This window comes from Serinus canaria, chromosome 5 (genome assembly GCF_022539315.1).
Source record: "Serinus canaria isolate serCan28SL12 chromosome 5, serCan2020, whole genome shotgun sequence".
NCBI classification, from domain to species: Eukaryota; Metazoa; Chordata; class Aves; order Passeriformes; family Fringillidae; genus Serinus; species Serinus canaria.
The window spans coordinates 1,336,873-1,353,398 of record NC_066319.1 but is presented as its reverse complement, the minus strand read 5'-3'; the positions used below and the strand labels follow the sequence as shown (position 1 = coordinate 1,353,398).

The window sequence follows — 16,526 nt, the reverse complement described above, 5'->3', positions numbered from 1 at the left end:
AGCATTTGGAGCAAAACATAAAGGAAAATAGTGGTGGTATTTAGAGATAAACAGCACCATCTGGCAATAAGCAATCTCAGAGTCTTCTTTTAGGTCATCTGAGTAGCTCAGAATAATTGAGTTATTGGTAAAGACTAATGGTGAAAGAAGCCATGGAGGGCAGAATTCTGTGTCTACTGTCTGATTGACTTTATGCAAGTTACTAAGGCGTGTATTCTGGCAAATTTATTCTTGGGTTAGCCAGCCTAGTTCTGCACCTCTGTAAACAGTGCTCTGACTGGACTGTTCCGAGCCTGAATTATTTACTGCTTGTAAAGAACCTGGAAGAGTTTTTGAGTTCCTGTGATTGTGATGTAGGTTTGTGCTTATGGTGTTCCTTTGGGTTGGTTCTGGTTTGTGTATTTTTCAGAAACAACAGAGTGGTTTGATAACTCTGGGAATTAAAATGGGAAAAGCACAGGCAACTAAGACATCCAGACCCAAACCTTTTTCTTTGTGATGTTATGTGGTAGGGCTCCTCAGTGTAAAAAAGACACACCTTTCCTGTAGGTGTCATTAAGTGTTGTGTACATTAGGAGCAGCACAGGCTGCAGATATAAACATATAAAAAGGTGCTGAAAACTACATAAAAATATGTGTCTGGAATTTGTCTGGTCTGTGGCATTAATTAATGAACAAGCTATCACATCTGCCTACCCTCAGAGCCTTTTGGAGGAACTACAGAGACTTTATTAGTGCTAAAGAATTCTGTTTTAAGGAGCATTCCAAATAATTAAACATCTAGAGGTTGTTTCTTAGGAGCAAGAACCAATTTCACTAATAGGGCAGGTTGACATAACTACTTTGGAGTGTTTTATTTGTTTCACTAACTTACATCTGGCAACATTTCTTTCATAATTCACTGAAATGCAGCTTATTTGTTTTAAAGGCTGACATATTTCTGTTACTATTTTCCAAATGCTGCCTTTACAAGTATATAAAATATTCAACTACTGGATGTAATTAGACCTGTTCAGATGTTGCTGTTTTACATGTCAAGCACACAGCCTACCCCAGTGGGTTGAGGATATGCACTATTAAGTGTGTGTTGGGGAAGAGCTCTTTACTTTTCTGTTTTTTTTTCTTTAATGTGTGTTGTCATCACAGAAGCAGGACTGCTAGTAAAAGCCTCTCCCAGACTGACCTGGGCTGGAAGCTTTGTCAATTTACATTTCCTGCACAGATAATAAGAGGAATTTAAGGAGGAAATGAATTTAAGATGTGGTACAATAGCATGCTATGATCACACTTACTCTGAGAAGTCAAGCATCCAAGCATCATTCTCAAACATGCACAGTTGTTGAGCAAAATTGAATCAAAATTTTAGACAGCTCTTTGGTTTTTTTTCTCTTTTGTTTCCTCTTTCCCTTGGCATGTCCCTGGGAGCAGACATCTGATTTATGTTGTGGTGAGCTTCAGGACCAGAGAGCTCCTTCCTCTGGACAGATATTTTAAGGTTCTCTGTGTTTTTAAGAAGACCAAAAATTTTTGCCATAAGAACTTGAGTCTTTTAAGTTCTTTTCCCTGCTGCAGCATCCTTTGATGATTCAGGGGCACATGTGCCCTGCCCTGGGATGCAGTGTGGGATTGAAGGACTAAAAGGGCTCACTCCACAATGAGAAGCAGTTCTAAAAGTCAGTCCTGAATGTACTCTGGAGGTCTGAGCTGCTGCCACAGTGCAGCACCACTGCCATGTGGGGAAACACAATGCACTTAATGTCTGGATCCATTTGAGTCTGGTCCTAACTTAGGCCAGGTCTATCCTTCCAGGCAGCCCCAACTATTACAGAGCAGATCTGTAAAGTCTGGTACTTGCTCCTATTCCTAGGCCTTTGTAATTCTGTGCTTTTTAAAAGTAGAATGAAAGTAGCCCTTGGGTCAAGTTTGAATTATTTTCAATTTTTGGGGGGATATTAAAATATCTCCCAGGTCTCATTAAGTAAAGCCCTAAATAAAATAATTGCAATACAGTTAGGGATTGGGAAGCCCCAGAAGGTTTGGAGGAAATTTCCTCTTTGATGAGCAATTCGGATACTTCAACAAAGGTTGCCTGGATCATAAACTTGAGAAATTCACCTGCTCCCTTCCTCTCCTTTGCAGTGGTGGTGCCCACTGCTCTGCCTCATTGTGCTCTTTACTGCTGTGCTCTGTGTCCTGCTGTCCTCAGTGTCCCTGTGACATTACTGGGCTTCCAACCTCCTGCCTGCCTGCTCCTTTGCTCTCAAGTCTCTTAAGCCCTGGTGTATTTTTATTTGTTTCTTAACTGTTTTTTTGGTTTTTTTTCCTTTTTACTAAAACACATCATCCCCACATCCCCACAGATGAGTTTACCTAAAAACTGTGGTGTTCTGGTATTGTTAACACAAAACATGTGAACTGAATTGAGAATCCTTGGCAAAAAGGGTCACTAACCATTGCAGACATAGGGTAGGAGATGCCAGGGGCTGGTGTGGACCATCAGAGAGGAGAAATAAGTGAGAGGTATCCACAGAGGTAGTAGATTTGGCTGTAGATTTGGGGACCAGAGCTCAGTTGCCTGTCAATAACAGCTGAAGCAGCCTGGAGGCAGCGATGTGCAGACACTGAGAGAGGGGAGATGCAGGAGGGAATTCTTTCCATGTACCATGTGTATGGATGGCTAAAGCTGCACTTGCTGCTGTCCTGCTCCTGTTTGATGTGATAATCTGGTCCAGATCAGCACATCCATGGAACATGATGTATGGCAGCAGTAAAGGTCCTGGATTTTTCACAGATCCAGGCCTGAATCTGTGTCTGACAGGAGTTGAAACTCAAACCTGCACTGGCCAGTTTGTACAGTCAGAAATTGAGAATTGCCTGGTGCAAGGAGTATGCCAGGTCATGCTGGCTGCTGAGGGGATCCTGCAGCTTCTCATTCCCTGCTCCCCAGGGAAAAGGCACTGCAGGGCTCCTTCCCTCCAAACTCATGCAGGATGGGGGCTCCTGCTTCTCAAATGCTTTGTCATTTAGATAACCAGAGGTTAGAGACTGTAAGTTAGAGAGAGAAAACCTGCAAAGCAGAACCAATCAAAACAACCAGCAGGTTGTTGAGGTTTCAGGTTTTTCTGACCTTCTGAAAATAGCTGAACTATGTTTTAGAGACTTCTGAGTGAAGTGCAGGCTGGTAGTAAGAAGGTACATGGCTAACATAATTGCAGCACTGATAATTCACTTCTGTGAGAGCTTCAGCTGTTTAAAGATGCAGAGTAAGCAAAATCCCAAGGAACCCAGTGCTCCTTTCTGTTCTGTGTTATTATTCTCACTTTCTAAATGGGACACTGAGGCACAGCAGGTGAGTGCTGGTGGGAATGGCATTCAGCTGGAGCCCCCAGGCTGTGCCTCTCGCCCATGTCACAGCGCTGCACATAATGAGCACATCTCGGAAACAATTTAGCCTTTACCATTTCCTGCTGGTTGTTACATTATGAAAAAGGATTTGACTCTTCACTATAAAAAGGAGCTTCACCCAAAAAAAGTACTTTAGTGGCGCTGAAAGCAGGTTTCAGTGGCTTTACAGAAGCTGCTGTAAAATGTGCTGCTTCAATATGATGCCTTGTGCAGGCTGCCCTACAGCAGGGGCTGGGCAGAGCCAAAGAATAGAGCAGGGATTTATTCCAAGGATCTCCTCCATGGACCCACCTTGGGCAGCACCAGAGCCCAGCCAGGGCTGCACCCAAGATGAACCAAAATGGCCCCAAAATGCACGAGCGCTCCCGGGGTCTCTCCCTGGGATCAGTTCTGCTCCATTTGCACCTTGCAGTTCATTGTCCCATCCCAGCTTTAGCCCAGGCAGTCCCACCCTGCTTGTTTTTCTCTCTCCAGCCCACGGGGTTTGTGCTCTTGGGCTGAGATTTGGATCATTTGTCCTTGGTGCCCAGCTGGAGCAGGAATTGTTTTGTCTCCCTGCTCTGTGCACAGAGCTCACCATCCCCTCATGTGAAGCTCTGACCCACCCACTAAAGCAGCACAGAATGTGAAACATAGAAAAGCTGAAACCTGAGGCTTCAAACGTATTGTGCACGTGCCCTGCTCGGTGTTTTGTCTGGATGATGCCTCAGGCTCTCCCCTCCTGCCCTTGTCCCTGTCCCTGTGTGTGCATTCCCATTGGACAATGTGTGCTGCTGGCCATGGCAAACCCTGTGTGTGTGCCCTCGGTGCCAGGGGACACTGAAACCTTCTCCTTCTCCCTGCACAAAGTCTCTGTTGGTAGCTGTTTTGTCACGTTGTCTTGGGTTTCTCTGATTGAGATGGCTCCCAAGCTATTAAAGAGTCTTTTTTCCCAGCCCTGTGACAGAGGAAGAAGTCAAGATTCTTTGGTTCTGCTTTTCAAGACTGTTTATTTTCTCTTATCTGTTACATTTTTTCTCTGCTGAGGTCTGGCAGGCAGGTCAGGTTGTGGCACACTGACTGCCTTTGGGGCGCTGTTAGCTTTTTATACTAAGAACTACCTGTACTTTATTTACAATAATTTTCCAAATCCTATCACCATGTCAGACAGTCTGTGTCTACTCTAAACCAATCCAGAAGTGCCACAATCACAGCAGGAGATGGACGACAAGAAGAAGAAGAAGGAGAAGGACAGGACACACCCAGATTCCTCCATCTTGCCTCTTGAACCCCCATTCTAAATCCCCAAAATTCTACTTTCTCACCCTGTGATAAATTCACTAACCTTCTATTCAAACCCTTGTGGCTTGTAACTCCTCACACAAAGTTGGTAATTTTTTCCATGGGCTAAAATGGAAGGCACAGCTGGTTTTGACTCTGTGCCAAGGTGCTCCAGGGCAGCCAGAGCAATGTCCTGGGTCCCCAGAACTTTGCTGCCCTGCAGCCTTGGCCCAGAAGTGGAGCAGGTGCTTTGGGGATGTGTCTGTAGGGTGGTCCCACGGGTCCAGGGTTGCACATCCCTGTCCTGTGCCACCAGTTCTGCTCTGCTGCTGGAGCTGCCTCCCTCCCTCATAAGCTGCCTTTGAATGTTGATAAAAATAGAGAACATTTCAATATTGTCATTGGTGGTGTGGAAGTGCTTCCCACTGGGATGCCTTTTAGATGCTCCCTCAGCTGTTATCCTGTGCAAGGAGACAGAATGAGAATTTTGCCTCCTGTGCACTTTACTCATTGGATTAAAGATAAAATTGAAGCTTTCCTAAAAGACTGTGTACCCTTAAAAATGAATGAATACATGGGATTAAAGACCTACGAGGTAATTCATTTTTCTAATCCTGTTTAGAAGTAACTATTGAAATAAATGGATTTACTGGTGGAGTTAAGAGGAAAATGTGAATCTAGAAGGTCTCACTGTACATTTACCTTTTGAGCTGTTGAGCTCTGAGGATCAGGTAATTAAATTCATGAGTCAGAGAAGAGATGAAAGTAGGTTGTAGGAGCTGCCACCCTTCAAAAGCTTTTAAGTTGCAGGAGGAGTTGGCATTTCTGTGCTACCTGGGTGAACTTGGCTGTGGCTTTGTGTCCCCTTTCCTCATGTGAGTGTTGCTTCTGAGGTGAATGCACCAAGGAGCAGTTGTGATGTCATGAAATCGTGCTCCATGGCTGAGCTTTTGTTGCAGGTCGTTTTGGGTTTGTTTGGGGTGTTTTTTAATGTATTAGTAAAATAATAAAGCTGTACAGTGCATACTTGGGAGAAGGGAGATCTGGTCACCTGCTGAAGCCTCAGCTCCCTGCTGCTGAAAGCAGATGGATTTGTGTGTCCTGTCCAGGGCTTCTCCCAGTGCAACCTGGAAAAATTTCTTAATTTGTTAAGAAACAAATTAAAAATTAAAATGAGGATGAGTCTTGTTGGGAAGCTTAGCATTCCCTCCCTCCTGGCACGATGTCCAGCAGTGTCTGCATCACTTGCAGCACGAGGTGTGAAGATAATTTGCAGCCTCCTCCTTTGAATTGCAGAAAAGGTATCTTCCAAAAGGCCAGGTGGAGGGGGATCTGTGGGGATTCCTGTGCAGGAATGAGGAGCTGAGGAGAGCAGGGATGGGCCAGGTGTCTGCCCCTCCTGAGGATATTCCCTGAGCCACATCTGGTGCCAGCACAGCCACCCTGCCCAGGTGATGAGGGAGCTCTGCAGCCAGGGAGGGCTGAGCTGTCAGGTGAGCTGTTGGGGAGCAGAAATTCCTGTGGGTGTTTGCTGGCACGTGGGGAAAGCTGTGAGCTGTGGTTCTGAGCAGCAGAGCCTCAATTAGGTTCCTCTGCACATGGGCTGTGAGGACGTGTTCTGCTCCATCAAACCTAAAATGACAAAATCATTTGTAATCTCTCATTACCAGCCCCTCTGGGTTTGCCATCCACACCTCCCTTGTGGCACTATTCAGCATCATATTATCCATTAAAAAAACTTGAATTTTTTTATTCAATTCAATATCTTCCTGCTGTTGCCAGCTATACTTAAAAAATGAAGTTTTAGGAATTAGCTGAAATATTTAACTCAGAGATCCGTAGGAAAGAAAAATTAGGTCAAATCTGAAATATTGCTGCTAATGACTAAGTAGACTTTATTACTTACTTGTGCTTGATTGTAGTTTATAGGCACAAGTGACTGTATGTGCTTTTACCCCTCTGATTCTCTCTCCCACCCCATGGGAGGTAAGGAGAAGGGCTCTGGGGTTAAACCATGACAAAGTTCATCACCTACATTTCTTCCCAGACAGGAAGTGGTTTCTCACAGTAATCAGCTTGAAAACGCCTTGCAGAAGGCACCTAACTCTGCACAATTCTTTTCTTCTTAGTTATTTAGACATTGAGAGTGACTACTTGACTCTTGTGTATGCAAAAAAAGGCACTAGTAGCAGTAAAATATCTCTCTGTGATCCACAGAGCAGGCTTTGTGTTTCCTGCAGGTATCTGGAGTTTGCTGGGGTGACCAGCCACTCCCAGGGCTCTCAGCACACCGACCCCATCCCGTGCTCACTGCAGCACAGCAAACATCAGGTCACCTTCCCTGTGCTCCCTGAGCCTGTGCCACCCAGCCCTTTGGCTTCTTGGGACTGTTCTGAGCACACCTTGGCTTTCTGGCATGGCCTGAACCCTCCCCAAAACAGGGACCCTCAGTTTGTCTGGCCAGCCTGCAGTGCTGTCAGGAATTATGCACTGTTTCATGTTTTCAGTGCCTGAAGCCTAAATCTGTAATCCAGGTGTTCTTCAGCAGTGCCTGCTCTTCTCTTTGATTTACCCCTTTTGTATAAAAATCTTTGGTGTATTAAATAAGTACTTGACCATCTTTTTTTGTGCATAATGAGGAAGGTTTCTCAAAAGTTTTCTTCCCATGTGGCGCCTGTTAGTCACAGCTAATTACAGAGGTTGGTGAATGAGGAATATCTCTGTGCTCAGGTTCCCCTCCTCCTCTTTCCACAGTGCTTCAGAAAAAAATAAAATAAAATAAAAATCCTGCAGACAAATCCAGGTTTTTTTTCTGTGGTCGTGGTCTCTGAAGAGCTCCAGAGAAATCACAGATGTGGTTTCACATTTCAGCTTTAACTATGTTGTAATAACTACAGTCTTATCTGCAGGAGAAATGCTAGTGGGGGAAGAATCATTAATTGACAGTGAAAAGTTTGACCCCAACTCTTTGTGTTTGTTTGTTTTAAGCAGCTGAATGTTTAGCCAAACCATATTTTAACTTCTGCCTGCAGCCCTGAAGGTTACAATAATCTCCATAGGTTAAAATCCAGGAATGTTGGAGGAAGGGATATTTTAATCTCCATAGGTTAAAATCCAGGAATGTTAGAGGAAGGGGAATTTAGGTAGGTGTTTCAGGAAAGCCAATCCTAGGAAAGCAGAAATTCTTGTGGTTTAGCTAAAGCCAAGGCACAGCCTTCAGTTTTAATGCAGCTGCACATAAACCTCCTGCAGGGTGCATGGACCTTGCTTTAAACACAGGAGGGATTTTGGGTGTTTTGGTGGGTGCAGAGCAAGGCAGCTGTGAGAGGTGAAGCCTCTCCTGTGGCTGAGCACACGGGGAGCCCACAGCTCACATGAAATGTTTGGCTAACATCTAATTTTCCTATCTTTTGTCAGTGTTCATTCAGGAAGTCTGCTGGGCTGAATGAGTTCCTGTGTGTGTGTAGTATGAGCATTATGCAGCAGGACTACATGGGATATGTCTATTATTTGTCACAAAGGCACCAGTGACCTTCCTGCCCCTATATTAGCAGTGCCTGCTGCTTTTCCATACTGCCAGTTGTCAGGAATGCAGATCATCCACAGAGCTGGGTAGAGTCCTCGTTGGTCAAACTGCTGTCTCAGCAAAACAAAATGTTTTCACTATAAAAAACCAAAAATTAGAGATGTCATCTCTGCAGGACATTCCCACTCAAATGCATATTTGAGGCTGGAAAAATGAATAATTTAGAGGGTAGGGGAGGCAGATTACATAATGAAACTGCACAGGACTCGAATGATCTCTGTTTTAAGAGGTATGGGTATTTTCAAGGTTCATTTGTGGCTGTTCTTTGCCCCCAGTTTTTGTTTTCTGTTTTCAGAACTGCAGCACACAGAAGACTTCAGGAGTAGCCAGAACTTTCAGAAATATGGGCAAGTCAGGAGAATCCCACCTAGAACTTTCAGAAACATGATCAGGGCTAGGACAGGAAAATCCTACCGAGAAATCAAAGTCTAAAACTGTTGCCTGAGCTCTAGGAAACACACACACAGATGGAAACTCTTAAAATTAGTACAATACTAAGAAAGGTTATTGGTAACAAATCTAAATAGTCCTGTATTTCATCAGAGCAATTGTGTGCTTGTTTGATAGGGAAAGGCTTTATTAAGTTAGATCTGTCTCAAAATTATGTGTTGAAAAAGTTCTATGTTAAAAAGCTACTAGAAAATGTGCTTTTCATTGCTACATGCTTGGGTTGGTGGATAAAGTGTCTCAGAACAACTCTGTGCTCTCCTGGAGAGCACTGAGGGTATCAATTTCCCTTGAGAAATGCTAAATGAATTTTAAATTATAAGATCCCTTTAAAGAGCCACTGTAAAGCTAAACATTGTGTGAATGTTTATTTCTTTTAATATTTTCTTTTTTTTTTTTTTTATTATTTGTATTGGTTTTCCTGTGTCTCTAGGAGGCTCAGGGGTTCAATGCCCAGTTTTGTGACAGTGTTGTGGTGACAAAAGTGTTGGAAGGAGCAAGGTTGAGTCAGTGAGATGCCTCAGTGGCACAGGTGGTGCTGCCCCATGGAGCCTCTTGTTGGACTGCTGCTGCTGCCCTGTGCTGGCAGAAACTGATTTTTGCCTCCAAAAAAAGTTTGGGTTGTTTTGTTAATTAGCATAAGGAAGGAGTTCTTATGTTTGAACATTTGATAAAAAGCTTGAGATTTAGACTTTGTTATTTCAGTGGTTTTCCCTTTCTCTCTAGTGAGTAAATGCCCCCAGGGCTGAATGCACTCAAAGTACAAAAACAACATCAGACATTAATCTAAACTCAAATGTACATTTTATCATATGTATGTATTTAAATCAGTGTGTGTTAGAGGCATCCCCTTCAAAAAGGCTTTCTGCAGGTAATCTCTGAAGCACAGAAATTGGTTTAATTCAGAAAAAAATTGGAAAAGGGAAGAGATTTTTTTTTTATTTTACACTGATGCCATTTGTCTTATTTTCCCCAAAGGACACCATGGTTTAATGGATGGGGCTTTAATCTACCCAGAGGTCAGTCTTTGCTAGACAAGTGGAACCTTATTCCTGAGGGAATTGATATACTAATGACACATGGACCTCCCCTTGGTAAGTGAAACAAAAGTTCTGTGTGATTTTTTTTTTTTTTTTGCATGAGAAAAAAAAGTGAGCAAAATTGATAATGCTGTAAGATATACTGTAATTGCACCCAGAGTAAAAACTGTGGATTGAAAAACTTTCTGAAAGAAGTGGAAAATTCTGATTAGGCTTAGCTGATCTGTTGAGTTTCCATAAAAAAAAAACTTGAATTTTTTAATTAAATTCAAGCTAGGGAAGATCAAATATCTGACACCATAACCATTATAGTATGACATTTTATTTAAGAGTAGTATTCATCTGACAACCAGTTTTCAATCCCTTATGACTTTTAGAGATTGACTAAAACTTTTGAAACCTTTTCTCACTACAGTGTCGTGTCATTTAAGGTTTGAGAGTAGCAGTCAAGAGTTTGGAACTCTGCAGTCACATATTCTCCTTGATAATGTCCTTGTAAACTTGGAATATGTAAGAATAGTTTTAAAGGTATTAATTGGCTTATAAAAAATTTGTCAAGGAATAAAATTATGTTCTTAGATAATTGTTCCTAACTTGATCTAATGACAGTTGAGCACCAGCCTCTGAATGCATAATTTGTTTCTTCATTAGTTAACAAAAGTTTCTCATTTAGTTGAGTTTTGCTTGTCTTGTCAGTGTGAGTCATTCGCTGAGCTCAGGTTTAAGATTTAAACTAAGCTCTGCTATTCCCAGGAGGACCCCAGGACACTCACCCAGCAGAGGCAGCAGTGCTCACTTTTGGCATATCTGAAATCCTTGGGAGCCCTCACTAAACCCTTTTGGGAAGTCCCACTCTCCTGTCTCCACCCCACGAGGCAAAATAATGCAATTTTCACTGCCTTTCCTGCAGACACACGTGGCAGGCAGCCTGGGACTGTGGCTTCACTGTCTCAGCTGGGCTTGCAGCAACTGAGCCTCTTAGAAATGTCACTTATCAGGAAGGGTGGCAGTGGCTTCGTTGCCCTTACTGGGAGAAGAGTGATTTTTGTCAGGGTTTTAGGGTTTTTGCCAGGGTTTTAGGAAGTTCTTGTAACCCAAGGGGGTCACACAATCACAGGAAGTGGCCAAATCACAGTCACTTACTACATTTGTGGTAGTGAACATGTAAAATCTGCTCAGAATTGCATGGGGCATTTCAATAAAATTAACCAGCATTTTAAGTGCTTCCAGGCTGGCTCAGTGTTCTTTTAGAGCTTCTTGGTGACTGTGGAGTCAGGTGCTTATGGTTTTTTACTACAATTAAGTTAAGAGTCAGCAATCCAAGCTAAGGGCAAAAAAAAGAAAAGTCCAGGAAAAGTTTTTGACCAAGGTACTCACTGCTCCTTTTATATTCTGGTTAGTTTTTTAATGCTACTTAGAGAATGTTGTAAGAAGATCAGCAAATTCTCTTTAACCTTGCTGGAGCTGCCAGTGGTCTGCAAACCAGGGCCTTGTACAGCACTCTCTTAATCACCTCATTTTCCCAAAGAAGCAAAAAAGCCCCCCAAAAAACCCCAACCCTCAAGTGTGTTTATATTGTTTCATGGGTGCTTTTATATGGGTTTTATATGGGTTGCTCATCCACCTGCTCTGAACTGGGTTCATACAGAAATACTGAGATGCTGCAGACTCCAGTGAGTGCTGCCATTGAATAAGCCTGCTTGAATTTTGTGTTTGAAGGAGATAATGAAGCTCAGTTTCAAAAGGTTGGCACAGATTAGGTGTCAGTACTGTCCCTAAAAACAAGAGGCTCTAGGTCTCAGCCTGCAGGATAACACTGATAAAATACTGGTTTTTAAATAAGTGCTTACTTATTAATGTAAAGTGAATATCAAGGAAGGTAGAGCTGTAACTGGACTCTTTGGTCACTCTAAAATGTAGCCAAGTTCATGTCCCAGCGTGTTTTTACTAAAGTCAGTGGAATGGTGCTACAGCTGGACGTGGCTCCTGATTTCCCTTTCATTGCTCATTCCCTTGTCCTGCTGATGTTTCCCATGCCAGTCCAGGCAGCAGGCTCCTGCAGGGACTGATGGCAGCTTTCTACACTTTTCTGAACTGTCCAGAAGACCAAGTGGCGGCGTGGTCAATTAGCAGTGGCTTGTTGGGAGCTGCTTTGCAATTTTTGCACAGTGTTGAGGGCTCAGATGTGACCTGGTGCCTGCAGACCACACTCCTCCAGAAGCTGCAGGCGTCTGTGTTTTAAATCTTTGGGATTGAGTGGTGGCTCAGCTCATCTTCCTGAGCTGCTTCATTTCTGGAGTAACCACAGAGCTGACTGCTGTAAGAGCCAGGGGAAAGGGAAGAAAAATCTGCAGCAGTGCCAGGAAAAATCTGCAGCAGCACCCAGGGTTTCAAGGTGGAGGAAACCTCTGGTTCAAAGAAACAAATCACATCCAGGAAAAATATTCATGCAGATGGAGGGAGGAAATCTTAAGGAAGATAAAGTGACAGTGAAAAACATTTCTTAAAAGCCATTGTGTGCTCTAATGGAGGGGTTATGACTGGAGATAATGGAATAAACCCTGTGTGAATGATGACTTCCTGAAAGACTGGGTGAAACCTCACCTGAATAGGGGAAATTGCCAGCACTGATTGCTTTTTGCCTCCAGGTTTTCGAGACTGGGTTCCCAAGGAGCTGCAGAGAGTGGGCTGTGTGGAGCTGCTGAACACAGTGCAGAGGAGAGTCAGACCCAAACTGCATGTCTTTGGTGGGATTCATGAAGGTAAGGAGCAGAGCTGTTCCCTGCTTCATCTCACATTTCCAGAGGCACACTTTGGTGGTGTATTGCAGTGGGAGATGGCAGATTGGATTAAAGTAGGGAGGGAGTTCAGGGAAGTGATTGCCTGCGTGGCACTTGGTAAATCTATTCCAGAATTAAAGCAGACTCTTTCAGGAATGTGTGCTACATTTAGCCACCTACATCTTTCACTGTGATGCAAAGGTTGTTCCATGCAGGTTATTTGAAAGCAATTCAAGTTTTGACAAACTCAGTTGGAGAAACAGATGAGATTCCCCACACTTCTGAGCCAAAATGAAAATTATCCCCTTTACTCTGAGCAGAGGAGCTAAGAAAGATGCTGGAGGAGAAAAAGGAAATGTGCAGATAACTTGCTGCCTCTGCTCACCTCCCTCAGGGCATGAGGGGAAGCAGAAAGGGGGGCATGTGAAGTCATCAGTCTCATGTTTTAGGGGTGATATTCCCCCTCTGTGATTGCCAGCACGGGCAGTGTGAGCATTGTGTCAGCTTCAGAAACAACCAGCTCAGTTTGTGGCACTGAGAGATTAAATACATTCTGGAGATAGTTAAATATTTAATACAATTTTGTGGCTTTCATGTGGCTGAGAGACAAACACTAGGAGTTCTGCCTGAGAGAGAGTGGAAGACTTCATGACCCCAGAACTCAAAATTACACATTAAATGTTTTATATTCCCCCCCTGGAGGTTTCTCCATTGTCTCTAACTAGGTTCTCCATAGGCCTAAAGATTTCAGGACTTCATAAAAGCAAAATAAAAAGAGGACAGCTTTCTCTGCCAGTGGTGTTAGTTTTTCTGAAGCCTTTGTGACTTCATACAATAATTTCCATGCCTGGCATCTGTAAATAAAGAGTTTTTACTGGGAATACTGACATGACCCTCTGATAGAGGCATAAATAACAGTCCTTTAATGCACCCATTAAAAAGATTGGGCATTTTGTACAAATATTAGTCCTCACATATTAAAAATAGATGAATGTGGCAAGTCTTCCAGCTGAAATGTGTAAATTGTAAATTTGGGTGGTGAAACTTGTGGTTGTAATAGTGCTAAGGGTGGAAGAGGAGGGTGTCTGAATGTACAGGACCATCATTATGAGAAAGCACCACGTTTAAATCTCCTGGGAAAGGTGGCAGGACACATTAAAAGTGAGCATTCAAATAAATTCTTGTAAAAATACCAACAAAAATTTAAAAGAATTTCTAGTACTTACACAGAAGACATAAGAATGGTTTGTTTCAGTACAAGAAGAAATAGCCAAGTGTAAAGACTCAGAGTGCAATTAATTTCTATCCAACTTCAGCTGGGATGAAAATGCACCACATTCCCTTGAACCAAGAGAGGCCATCCACACATTTTGGTGATGTAGGTTTTTCCCCCTGGTTGATAAGCAAAACAACCACAAACAAGGTTTTTCCCACCGTGAGATGATCTAGATCAAAATTGCCAGTCTAAATAAATAAAGTGATACAGGTGGACAGGGAAGCAATTCTGAAGTGATTATTCTTTCTGATAGGCACTGTGGGGAGCTGTATTTATCTGAGCTTTCAGACTGCAGTGATCTGCATTCCATCATAATGGTCTAAAAGGAAAAACCTTTTTCCTCTGTGGGTTTGCAATGGGAAGCTTTCTTCCTCCATGAAAGGAAGGGGGTTTTTTCCCCTTTTTTTTTTTTTTTAAGTACATTTGGGCCAAATACTTCCTGGATGTTTTCAAGCTTCCTTGTTGGCTTTCTGTGGATGTCAGCTGAAAACACACACGCTTTTCTAAAATTCTTTTGAAATACATATATAAAATAAATAATGGAGCCACAGAATGGTTTGGACTGGAAGGGACTTTAAGGATCATCTCATTCCAAGCCCTCTGCCATGGACAGGGATGCTTCCCACTATCCAAGGATGCTCTGAGCCCTGTCCAGCCTGGCTTTGAACACTCTGGGGATGGGGCAGACACAGCTTCCCTGGGCAGCCTGAGGATGTGCATGTGTGTGTTTTTAACCTGAGGAGCTCCTGAGGTCCCAGAAGCTGATGTCTCAGGTTTCAGCTTTTCTATGTTTCACATTCTGTGCTGCTTTAGTGGGTGGGTTGGAGTTTCACATGAGGGGATGGTGAGCTCTGTGCACAGAGCAGGGAGACAAAACAATTCCTGCTCCAGCTGGGCACCAAGGACAAATGATCCAAATCTCAGCCCAAGAGCACAAACCCCGTGGGCTGGAGAGAGAAAAACAAGCAGGGTGGGACTGCCTGGGCTAAAGCTGGGATGGGACAATGAACTGCAAGGTGCAAATGGAGCAGAACTGATCCCAGGGAGAGACCCCGGGAGCGCTCGTGCATTTTGGGGCCATTTTGGTTCATCTTGGGTGCAGCCCTGGCTGGGCTCTGGTGCTGCCCAAGGTGGGTCCATGGAGGAGATCCTTGGAATAAATCCCTGCTTTATTCTTTAGCTCTGTCCAGCCCCTGCTCTAGGGCAGACTGCACAAGGCATCAAGGCAGAATGAGCAGCAGCTGGGCAGTGCTGGGATGAGGAACTGGGTCATAAGGGCCAGCACAGGGGAGGTGACAGAGTTCAGGTCGTTTGTTTGGTGGTGTGGCTTAATTCAAAATCTTTTGCTTCTGAATGGTCTTTTTCTTCTGACAGGCATGCAAGCTATAACTCACTAATTATGTAATTAGAAAAAGAACATGTGTGGTTTGTGTTTCTGCCACACCCTGTTGCAACAGAGGATTTTCCAGGGGTAAAAAAAGGTTTGTACATAAACCAAAAGTGCCTGTTCTTATCTCAAACACAGCCCACTGGGATTTTTCCAGTCGAGCATATGTGGCAGAGGTACCAGCAGGGGCTGGTGTCATTTTGAAGGGGTCAGTTTGGTTTTATTGCACAGCAGGGATGCCCCAGCAGCCTTGGGGTGCTCCATGTGTAACTGGCAGTTGATGGCTTGGGAAGCTGCCCTAGAGCAGGGGCTGGACAGAGCTAAAGAATAGAGCAGGGATTTATCCAAAGGATCTCCTCCATGGACCCACCTTGGGCAGCACCAGAGCCCAGCCAGGGCTGCACCCAAGATGAACCAAAATGGCCCCAAAATGCACGAGCGCTCCCGGGGTCTCTCCCTGGGATCAGTTCTGCTCCATTTGCACCTTGCAGTTCATTGTCCCATCCCAGCTTTAGCCCAGGCAGTCCCACCCTGCTTGTTTTTCTCTCTCCAGCCCACGGGGTTTGTGCTCTTGGGCTGAGATTTGGATCATTTGTCCTTGGTGCCCAGCTGGAGCAGGAATTGTTTTGTCTCCCTGCTCTGTGCACAGAGCTCACCATCCCCTCATGTGAAGCTCAGACCCACCCACTAAAGCAGCACAGAATGTGAAACATAGAAAAGGTGAACCTGAGGCATCCCAGTGAGTGTGCCCCCTTGTCCCCACAGGTTATGGGATCATGACAGATGGCTACACCACCTACATCAACGCCTCCACCTGCACAGTCAGCTTCCAGCCCACCAACCCTCCCATCATCTTCGACCTTCCCACCCCTCAAGGATCCTGAAGCACTACTGGGGAAGGTCTATAAACTGCCATTTTCTAATTAAAAACTTACATTCATGTTTATTTCAAATAGGGGCTAGGGGGGTTTTTGGGGGAGCTGTGGGGGGGTTTTTGTTCTGGGGTGGGGTTTGGGTTTTTTGTTTTTGTTTGTTTTGTTTTTGTTTTTTTATTTGTAAATTGCTGGTGCAAAAGAAACAAGAAGAGAAGTTAGAGGTTGTGCTTTTTGGAAATGCAGCATTCATTTTAAATTGATAAAGCATTGTGAATTTGTAAAATGAATTTTGTTTTTCAAATTTGCCATTGTAAATTGTTATAGTGTTCTCAAAAGGACAGCCAAGCTTTCTTTTAATAAGTGAGAGACCTTATTTTAATATTATATTATAAGCTAAAAAATAGGCAGCATTTAAATACACCCAAATTTGCACAACTTTTGTTATTGTCGGGGTTTTTTTAAGTGTCTTC

At 43.7% G+C, this 16,526-nt stretch overlaps 1 protein-coding gene across 3 annotated transcripts in view; it reads left to right on the top strand.

Annotated features, from left to right (window-relative positions):
- Nucleotides 1-16,133, top strand: part of MPPED2 (metallophosphoesterase domain containing 2) — a 117,471-nt gene extending 101,338 nt beyond the window's left edge. For all 3 annotated transcript variants that reach the window (XM_030240714.2, XM_030240716.2, XM_050975738.1), the window contains 3 exons: nt 9,677-9,792; nt 12,387-12,500; nt 15,947-16,133. In XM_030240714.2, coding sequence (XP_030096574.1) covers nt 9,677-9,792; nt 12,387-12,500; nt 15,947-16,065 — 349 coding nt within the window. In that variant the 3' untranslated portion in view covers nt 16,066-16,133. The remainder of the gene's footprint in view (nt 1-9,676; nt 9,793-12,386; nt 12,501-15,946) is intronic.
- Nucleotides 16,134-16,526: the final 393 nt, after the last annotated feature.